At 45.8% G+C, this 10,535-nt stretch overlaps 1 protein-coding gene across 2 annotated transcripts; it reads right to left on the minus strand.

Moving 5' to 3' along the window:
• Positions 1-4,426: 4,426 nt before the first annotated feature.
• LOC124673945 (putative glucuronosyltransferase PGSIP8) lies at positions 4,427-8,603 on the minus strand. 2 transcript variants are annotated; one of them, XM_047209987.1, is made up of 5 exons: positions 8,435-8,603; positions 6,599-6,854; positions 5,888-6,089; positions 5,658-5,805; positions 4,427-5,256 (listed from the first exon to the last, which is right to left on the minus strand). In XM_047209987.1, the coding sequence occupies exons 1-5, from the start codon at positions 8,575-8,577 to the stop codon at positions 4,719-4,721; spliced, it is 1,287 nt and encodes a 428-aa protein (XP_047065943.1). In that variant the 5' UTR covers positions 8,578-8,603; the 3' UTR covers positions 4,427-4,718. The 2 variants fall into 2 exon arrangements, with proteins under 2 accessions (XP_047065943.1, XP_047065942.1); XM_047209986.1 differs by lacking the exon at positions 8,435-8,603 and having other exon boundaries at positions 6,599-7,996.
• Between the last annotated feature and the right edge of the window lie 1,932 nt (positions 8,604-10,535).

Genomic DNA, 10,535 nt, shown 5'->3' on the forward strand with positions numbered 1-10,535 from the left:
TTGATTACATTACGCACCATACTTAATGCAATTGTCTGTTGCTTTGCAACTTAATACTGGAAGGGGTTCGGATGATAACCTGAAGGTGGACTTTTTAGGCATAGATGCAGTTGGATGGCGGTCTATGTACTTTGTCGCAATGCCCAATTAAATCTCACTATACTTATCATGTCATGTATGTGCATTGTTATGCCCTCTCTATTTGTCAATTGCCCGACTGTAATTTGTTCACCCAACATGCTTTTATCTTATGGGAGAGACACCTCTAGTGAACTCGTGGACCCCGGTCCATTCTTTTAATACTTGAAATACAAATCTGCTGCAATACTTGTTTTACTCGTTTTCTCTCGCAAACAATCATCTTCCACACAATACGGTTAATCCTTTGTTACAGCAAGCCGGTGAGATTGACAACCTCAGCTGTTTCGTTGGGGCAAAGTACTTTGGTTGTGTTGTGCGGGTTCCACGTTGGCGCCGGAATCTCCGGTGTTGCGCCGCACTACATCCCGCCGCCATCAACCTTCAACGTGCTTCTTGACTCCCTACTGGTTCGATTAAACCTTGGTTTCTTACGAGGGAAACTTGCCGCTGTGCGCATCACACCTTCCTCTTGGGGTTCCCAACGGACGTGTCAACTACACGCATCAAGCAAATTTCTGGCGCCGTTGCCGGGGACCTGAAGAAAAGTTACACCACAGAGATCTCTAACTCCCACGTCAACTTTGCGCCAGCAGAGCCCCACATGCCTAGCACCGTGTGTGTGGTACTCCTTCCGTCCCAAAATGTAAGGCGTCTAAGGATTAGTCAAAAATCAACGTTTTTTTATATGTTTGATCAAGTTTATATACAAAAATATAAACATTTATAGTACTGAATCAACATGAATAGATTCACCATAAAATATATTTTCTTAACATGTCCATTTGATATTGTAGATGTAAATATAATTTTCTAAATATTTGATCAAAGTTAGTAAAGTTTGACTTTTGACCAGTCCTTAGACGCCTTACATTTTGGGACGGAGGGAGTATTCCTCAAAATCCTACCTCTCTATTAGTCTTGCATGCATGGCATCAGATTAAGATTTAGTCTAGTTTTCCGCTACCACCATGACTTCCTCGGCCATCATCGTCACCACGATGCCCTCCTCCTCTTTCGCCTTTGCTCCGGGCGGTCATGGCCGCTTGCTCCCTTCACCCCTCCCCCGTCGTGCCCGATGCCTTCAAGTACACCAAGTGGAGGATGTTCTTCCGCGCCCACCTCAGTTAAAACTGCCACCTCGATCGACGACACCAAGGCCGCCGGGGCTAAATCAGCAGGCACACAAGTGCGCATGAGGTTAAGGACAAGCAATCCGAGGCCTCCATGTAAGAACGAGGTCTTCGGCAATGGCGATCGGAACCCACCGAGTTGGGACGATGTGTGCATGTGCTGACAGGGCACATCGTCACCAATGTACAGTAGGTCATCGTGGCAGCATAGGAGGCTCACACCCTGGTGTCAGTAAACTCCTTTCCCTTGACCATCATGATGGCATGCGTGGCATCGTGGGAGGTGAAGAGTTGGGAGTTGGGATTGGTGTCGGCTCGAATGGCAAAGACGAGCTCGATCAGTCTGTTACTTGGCTACGGCGGCGTCTACTGCCTTGGCCTTCTTTGCCCTCACGGAGGCGTGTCGGGCACCGCTCTTCTTGGTCTCGAGCGCCCTCTCGATCACTACCATCTCTTTCTTCGGGGCCTTGACCTTGCGGTCGACGGTAGGGGCAAGGTCCATGGCCGCGGCGATGTCCTCCAGGGTGGTGGCGACGGTGGGCTAGGGCATTAGAATTGGCACCGACAAATTGGAGTGGGAGTGGTGGGAGATGGAATGGTTTTGTGTGCCACTGGAAGGAAGAGCCAGGGAATAGAAGAGGGGGACACACGCATAGTCCGCGCCAACGCATTTCGAGCCCAAAGTTAGAGTAGAAATGTGTCGCTGCGAATGCCTCGGTTCGTTTCCATTGGTCCACCCGTATGGATCTTACATGCCGTCCTCTCAAGGCGGACCAAAACATAAAACCACGATCTCTTTGTGTGGAATCACTAGAGATGCCCTAACACACAACGTACAATATTATAAGTGACGACAAAGCACTTGCATGCGCCTCTAGGCCGGGCCAGGCCAACAGAAGTGCATCATGGTAATCCATAATTTTCGGAGGGACCCTAATTTTCGATTTGGCCTTATAGGCATGGTTACCCATTAGAACTAGGGGTGTAAACGGATCGGATTTTGCTCATACCATATCCTTTACCATATATTTTTTCTCGGATTCTGATCGGAGCGGATATTGATCGGTTTCAGATTCGAATGCGGATATACCGGACTGCGGATTTGAATCGGAAATGAGGCAGACTCGGACCAGAAACAAAAATAGTCGGATATATACTTGCATCAGTAGATAGTTATAGTTCTTGCAAATCTTGAGAGAGATTTAAACTTTCAGTCTTGTGTCGTTAAGAAAAACGAGAAATAATGTGCTAAAACTAAAGCATTGATAGAAATTTAGGGCTAAACATACTCGCCAAATGAATTTGGTAACTCAATAACTACTAACCTTGCAAGATTGGTCTTGGCTTTTGACCAAAAAATCGGATTATCTGGTTTAAGACTTTCAGAATATCCTAATTAAATTTGAGATAATCCATATCCGCATGCTACTTGATATGCCATATCCTATACCGTATCCGAAGCACCACTTCGGAGTCGGATATCCTTATCCACCGGATTTTTAAAAATCAAATATGGTTATCTTAAAACGGATTCGGCACTGGTTTTGGTTTCGGTGCTGAATTATCCTGTTCATTTACACCCCTAATCAGAACTGACGCCGCACTTCCGCAAGAAAAAAAAGGAAGTCATGTCGTACTTCCGCAGCAAGGAAGAAGGGAATGAATGCTAAGTGGGCCCGGATCCCGTAGGGGCAAAGGTCCAATCAGTAGAAGGCTTCCGCGCGAGAAAATTGAATGCCATCGTTAAGACTTAGGACTTGATCAGTGGACCTCTTTAAGCAACGAAAAACTTGGTGGAACATACACCTGGGAAAAGTTCGGGCCAGGCCTAAAAATCCCGTTGTTAACAGTCAGGCCTAAGCCCTGCCTGGCCCGACTGTCGGGCCTGTAATTTCGGCCCGAACCCAGCCTAAATGAGCAAAAAACCGACCCGAGAAGCCTGGCCCGGCTAAAACACACAAAATTGAAAGCCCAAGCCCAGCCCAGCCCAACGTTCGGGCTCAAAAATCAGGTCCGAGCCTGGCCCAAAGTGCAACCCGGACCCGGCCTGGCCTGGGCCGGGCCGTAGGCCGGGCTGCCCATGCCCAGTTGTACATGTGCTAGCCAACATTGTTCCAAGACATAGAATAATGTGCTAGCCAACATGTGAATAGCTCGTCCAAAAATAGGTGAAAAGATTATTTATGTCATACCAGTACATATATGTACATTTTAACTACATTAAAAAAAATTACTGATACTTTTTGCGAAAAGGAACCCTAGCATTAAGAGAAACATCGAGCAGTAGAAAGCACCTCAACAAAAAGGAAAATTGTAGCGAAATTATGTAGATGCCCTTCATCTCCAACCTTTAGACTGTATCAGCAGCGCACCGCTATTGCCGATGCTTCTTGAGCCGGTCTGATGTTGTTGGATGCGGACGGAAGTCACTCAAGGGGTCAAGAAAACCACATGTCCTAGATACGAGGAAGAAGGAATAACCACCAATGAAACTTCATGACAATCCGAAAATCCCCCGTTAAAAGAGGTTCTCGAGAATCACACACTCGCACAAGCTTCTCGATATCGCTACCGAGATGGACTGAAGCCTGGAATACTTCATTGGAGAAGGGGCCCCCACCAATCATGTACCCTGCAACCAAACTAAACCTTGAACTTCCAAAATCAATCACTATCATGAGTTTATAGATTTCTTTTTTTTCGAGTGGACACCCAGTTAAAAAAGCCACATATCACTTGTGTCCGATTCAGTCCGCCGGTTGGTTCGATCTTTGGTAGTATCAACAAATAATTTGAGAAGAAACACGAAGTGACACCGACTTAGAGTTCAGGCTCTGTTTTCAACCAAACACAAGTTTTAGAGCTAAAAGTAAACTTTTATCGAAGTTGGAGGACAAAAAGTGGACTTTCTTCTAAAATCAACTGTAGCTAAGGCTTGAGAACTCCTTATCTCGCGTGCAGTTGCGGGGAGGTTTCCACCGAGCAATCACGTTTCGAACTTCCTTCAGGGCTCATGGAGGTGCAAAAAGGAATAGATCCGGTAGTTCTTCAGACAGTATTTCACGACACTAACAACAAAAAATTGGGCTTTTTACGATAGTGGAACCGAAGATATCGAAAAGTCAAGTTCTTTTTCTCAACAACAGTAACTCAAGAAACCAAACAAAATTACTCTAGTTAGCTATTGAGGAAGTACCACACCAAACACATTTTCACACGCATCAATTTTCCCCTTCTCCTGCACTGTATACATCATTTACACGTCCAAGAGGACAATCATGGGCTCCAAACTTCCAATGGTTCCAGTTGGTGTTACAACATTTGTAGGACCCAAACTCGATTTACTTGTACAACTGAATTGGCCATCAGAATTGCCAATGTGAATTGGGATTAGCTGATTAAATTGAATGACACTAGAAGTGACCATATGTATCTGTCGTTCCCACCTTAGTAAAGCTTGGTAAATTCGACCGTCTGGTTAGGTTCTCCAAGTCTGTAAGCATCCCTCTCAATTAGGTTCTGCAAGGAGCTCATTATCTTCACCAAAGATGCCCAAGCAACCGGCGCGCAGAAAAACGCGTAGGCAAACACCGCCAATGCCCTGACCACACCATTCATATACCATGGGCATGCCATCACAAAGAGTGTGCCGATGAGACCAAACCATATTGTGAGAACAGCAAGGGGTTGAAGGATGAAGACACTGATCACAAGTGAACAAAGTGAGAAAGAGCCGAGCAGGTAAAGTGGCCAGCCTAGCAGCGGATGGACAGTCCGGGGTATGAGGAAGAAGGGAACGATGTAAGCTGCAAGTATGGACCATGCTGCCACTACTCTGAGCGTGGTGAGTGAAAACATAATGTTTTTCTCCATTCTTCTGTTGTAACATAGCTTTGACAAACTAGGCCGCGCTAGTCGGTTGACTGCAATTACTCCAATGTATAGTAGAGCCTGGAATAATGCCATCGGTATCTCCGACGAATACCTGTTTCACATCAAGTTCAAACACAGTCAGAAAATGCAATTAATGATGTGCTTCTGAAGTTCTGAATCAAAAGTTTGTGCAACACCCTTCCACATGGCAATTGATCATGCTGGTTTACCCATACAATTTTTTAAGGGCATCGAGTTAATGATCTCCTACTTTCTGGAATTCTATCCTAATAAAAGATAAATAGGCATGATAATGCACTTTCTTGTGCATCTTTATTCTAAAAAAGATTAATGGCGATTCCCAAAAGACATGTCACCAATGTCTCTTTTCTCGAACAATTTCGTGCAAGGTGCTTTATTCTCAAACAATTTCGTGCAAGGTACTGTTAGTGTCAGAGAGTTTGAGAATGTAATAGAAATATGGATGAGAAAAAATCTAAGGAAACCACTAACCCTAAAAGTTCACGACGCTGTTCATGCCAAGAAAGCCCCAGAGGTAAGACTGGCCAAGACCACCAGTACCATGGCTTCATCCATGGTGCGCTTGGAAATGTAACCACACTATTCGGTCCACACGGTATACTCCAGCGGAGCTTCAAATCTGAAAAAAGTGTCGTTCATTAGTTTTAGCCAAGATAATGAATAGGCGTATAGAATACTGATATAGAGGTAGTCATACTCACAGTAATAAGATGCATCCATCTGATAGCCTAGAGGAAGGCGATAATTTCCATCAAGTTTGCTACCATTAACTGGTGGGTGGAACATTGGTTGGTCAAGCAAGTCCGGGAAATAGCCAGTAAGAAAGCCCTGATCTGCACCATCTGGGTTTTTACGCCCAACACCTAGCTCATGTAGCATGTTCTTAAAAACTTCCATAGAGGGCTACAAACAAAACAAGCGATTAACAAGAACACTAGAACAGTCAGGCTTTTTGCACAAAAAAAGAAAAAATGGTTGACTAAATTCTTTGAATTTGACAACAATATTGTTTGGGTGCAAAATATAAGGGTTTCTGTTCAAGGCACATGTCTTAGATAAATACATTAATGCTTTGAAAAAATCCAAGAGGGAAGTACAATCCCCTTGAAAAAAATACGAAGAATCAAGCTGATAGTGTTATGTTAAACAAACTGAAAAGAAAAACAAGTTGACACTAAAAGTAAAAAAGATCTATTTTGAATGCAACAAAATAAAGAAAGTAGAACACAGTATTGAATGACAGAATATCACGCCTAAGCTGAAGTACTGAACAACAAACAAAGCATCCCTAAATGATCTCAAGAGTTTTATTCATAACAGTTATAAATAACAAAGCAATTATACAAGTTTATATCTGCAAAAGATACTGATCTCCAGAAGGAAGGAGATATGTGTTGATTAAGCAACCCTACCTTCAGTACGAAGAGGCCTGTGTGGAAGATACACGGGTTGATGAAGACAGCACAGAACTGGCCACACTGAAATAGTTCATCAGTGTTCTGGAGAAACATGTTGTCAGAGTCTAGCATAACAACTCGATCATAGGAAACTAAGGTCCAAGCATACAGCTTATTTAAGGTCAACTTGAATCGTGTGTTGAAGTTTTCTTGTTTTTCGTAAGGATTCTTCAAATTATCTACAGAGACCACCGTCACGCCATCATCCTTCCTACAGAAACAGTTGAAGATGCATAAATAAATAACAGAGTCAAGATTGTACATGCCCAAAAAAAAGTCACATTCCAGATTAAGTACGTATGTTGTATGATTCATAATACATGTGAATTCAAGCAGTAGCATGAAGCATGATATAAGAAGTAAAATATAGTACTGTTTGTCAAGCTTCATGCACTAGCCAATGCAACCAAAAGTCCGAACTCATGGAAAGGGCTAGTACAATTCACTTATACACTTCAAACACTGTTAAATACACAGCTCAATAATAACAACTTCCTCTGATCCAAAATGTATGTCTTTAACAGGACAGTGGCAACGTCTTCAAGGTGGTACTTTGATCGTCAGCATCCATGCAAACATGTTGCCTCACATAAAAATAGCTAAAACAATTTAAAAGCATGTTTCATGATAAATCTTGCAACATAAACTTGATGTTCTGAATGCATAAGTTCTTTTGTTGTAGATAGCGGGACACAGCTACCAACTTGTAGTAGTATTCCCATATAAGTTGTCCATGTATTAAAGCCGACTTCTAAACATTCTCAAACTCGGACAGCACTTGAAGGACTGAAATTCTGTGGAACAAGGGAGAGGCGACCAAGAATAAGATACGGAGAAAGCTTATAGATTCCACAAAACAAAGCTAGAACTTGGTGAAAGCATAAACTTTGCTGGCAAGGACTAACAAGCCAAAACAGAGATAAAATCGACTCTAGTTTGTTGTGGTCACCTAAAACAGTAGAGCATATATGCCCAACTGAAAGCACTTTGCTTACAGCTATATGCAGTCACAATAATAAGCTAACAAGTAGAAGTTGTAGAAAGTCAACAGGTTGAGCTTCCGCAAGTACTACCTAACAGAGGCCACGTCATCTAACATAAAATAATTCTACAGTGAAGTAGCGATGATTAGCAATGAGCCAAGTGTAACTGGTTGGTGGAAATTGGTTGGTCTGATCTGGCAATTTAGGAACAAATATTTCACACCGCAGATGAGGTATTGTTCTTAACGAACTTGAATGCCTTAACTGAACCAACGCGAATATGAGAGCTACCGGCTCAAAGACTGTAATAATGATAGTAACTCAAGACCATTTCCAGGAAAGTATGTGAGCATAAATCTGGCTTGTGCATCCGAACGTACTGGATAAAACAGTGGCCAAGAGGAGGAGTCGAAAAGGACAGTGAGGAGTAAGGATCCGCGCGCCAAAAAAACGCACAAAACAGGGAGAAAAGATGAATATCCATATAAAGTTGAGAGGAAACAGGGCAAACAGGGGAATGAGTTGAAGATGGTGTAACTACGGCAGTGGCGCCAACTTAATAGCAGAGCATATATAGGTGATATATCTACAAATATGCAGCAAGCAACAAACCAAGCACGAAGTCAACCAAGCAAGCTATAGGGGTCCGAAGAACAAAACCAAAGGTTGTATGAGACCCCGATTCAAGTACAGCAAACAGCTGCAAGGTCACGGAGCTTTTGGCACGACGGAAGGATCCAAGGCAAAACCCAGCTTGGGGGAAGGAGGGGACAGGGAGGAGAAGTGGGGAGGAGGGGGGAGAGCTTACAGCGCCTGGACCCAGGTGGGCGGGACGTCGAGCGATGCGATGACGACCCGGTCGGCGTGGGCGGAGAGGCCCCTGAGCGAGCGCATCATGACGCGCGTGGCGACGTAGAACTCGTAGTCGCGGGGCGTGCCCATGTACATCATCGCCGCGTAGGCGTGGCGGCGCGGCCCCGGCTCTCCTCCGACGACCGCCGCCGTCTCCTCCGCGGCCAGCGCCTCCGCCGCGAACAAAACCACGACGACCCACCACAGCGCTTGAAGCCGCCGCCCCATCCCGCCGGGCAGGGAAAGAACCTCCCGCGGCACCAGATCTAGCTACGGGCGGGGATCGCCGGAGCGGAGCGGAGCCGAGCAAAGAACCGTGGCATGAGCCGGCGGCGGCGCGCGCGGGCGCGGGGGGCAGCTCGGCCTCGGCGGGAATGGCCGACGGAGCTGCAGAGGGGTGGGTGGCCGGCGGTGAGCTGTCTCGGGAGGTGGAGCGGTGGGCTGTTTCTTTTCTCCCTCCTTCCTTCCTCCGCGTTGTTCCAGCTATGGATGGTTCAACGGGAATGGGAAAGGTGGAGCTGGTCAAGCCGGTCAGTGGGAGTAGAGTAGCAGAGCAGAGCGAGGGAGAGAGTTGGTCGTCTCGCTCTCGCTTCAGTTCGGCCGTCTCAAATACTCCTCCGTACTTCTTACGTAGACTGGTACTACTACTACAGTAGTTTTGCGTAATCGATCACCTCACCGGATTAACCTTGGCCAAGTGAGCAGAGAGCATGTGCAGTAATTACACTTCCGGCGGTGCTTCCTCGGCGACTGAAGCGTTGAGATCGCCGTTGACTCCGGTTGGAACTCCGGAGGCAAGCTGTGGCTGTTGTGGTTGTCTGGTGGTCCAGGCCGGCAGCGGCATCGCGTCCTCAGCTGATCCACCGCCCCTTTCTCGGATCCTTTTGTCACTTTGCACAGATGCTTCCCGGCAAACACACCTCATCATGTCAAGAACCTTTAACCTAATTTCAGACGGCGCCACCGCCAAAGCTGGGCAAACCTCCAACGAAAACGGCGCCCCTGAAACCGGAACCGTTCTTTTTTTAGGCTGGCCGGTGCATTCACATCTGGCGTATTGTTGTATGTTCTACCTCGCACGGTTCTATTCAAAAAAAAACTCGCACGGTTCCTTTATGATAAAGGAAATATATTAATATCAAAAAATCAATTACTCTAACATCTGCAACAACGCAATGCCCAAAAACATTACGAGACGACACAAACTAAAAAAGAAAAATAAACTAAGAAATAAAAGTCCCAAGCATACAGACTCGTCCCTAGCAGCAATGAATAGGCATAACCACCACCAAGACAACATCCTAAAATCCGTACTCTTCAAAAGCCGACGCTCTCCAAGTAAGGCAACAATGCACCAACGTCGTCATTGCCGCTCTCGATCAAAGGATCTTAGGTTTTTCACTCCCGAAGATAGTCTCCGCTTCTTCAAAACAATGCCTTCAACAAGGACATCGGCCGGGCACAACCAGTTAGGGCATACAGGCCTTGACATTTTCGCCCTGCAGTGTAAGACCCGAACCTCACATGTGCCGCCGCCCCCACTTCCATACCACTCGCCGCCGAAGTCCGAAAGACCAAGCAAGCCCCTCAACAACGCTAGAAGACTTAAACTCCACTAGCTAGTCCTTCCAATCCGGCTCTTGCATGATCCTCTCTTTCTTCCCTCGATTCTACCATGGATCAAACTCAGTCACTTGGTGTCAACACGTAAAAGAGCATTCGCGCCGCTCCTCCACCAAACGGCCGGAATAAAACCATGGGTGCGCACGACCGAATACCACCGATCCGCCAGAACCCATGCAATAGAAGCGCTGTTACGACCCGCGCCGGCCGTTACTTCCGGAACTCAACACTGTCCGGCAAGTATCATGAAGGCCAAAGCCTCGCGCAGGTCTTCATCTTCACCCAAGAGAGACCCTAGGACCTCCGCCTTTATTCGAGGTCGGCCGTAATATCCCAGGTTTAGAGGCAATAAAATGAGAGAACACCAAAGTGTGCATTGCATTCATGCATAGAAAATCAGGGGAATTTTCGCGCTCAAATAAAACTTACCACAA

The sequence above is a fragment of the Lolium rigidum genome, chromosome 7, assembly GCF_022539505.1.
Source record: "Lolium rigidum isolate FL_2022 chromosome 7, APGP_CSIRO_Lrig_0.1, whole genome shotgun sequence".
NCBI lineage: Eukaryota > Viridiplantae > Streptophyta > Magnoliopsida > Poales > Poaceae > Lolium > Lolium rigidum.

Coding starts and splice junctions, on each gene's coding strand:
- LOC124673945 (XM_047209986.1), bottom strand. CDS start 7,033: ATGAAGCTTGACAAACAGTACTATATTTTACTTCTTATATCATGCTTC. Junction 6,090..6,598: donor CAGGCCTCTTCGTACTGAAG/GTAGGGTTGCTT, acceptor TTTTGTTTGTAG/CCCTCTATGGAAGTTTTTAA. Junction 5,806..5,887: donor GATGGATGCATCTTATTACT/GTGAGTATGACT, acceptor CACTTTTTTCAG/ATTTGAAGCTCCGCTGGAGT.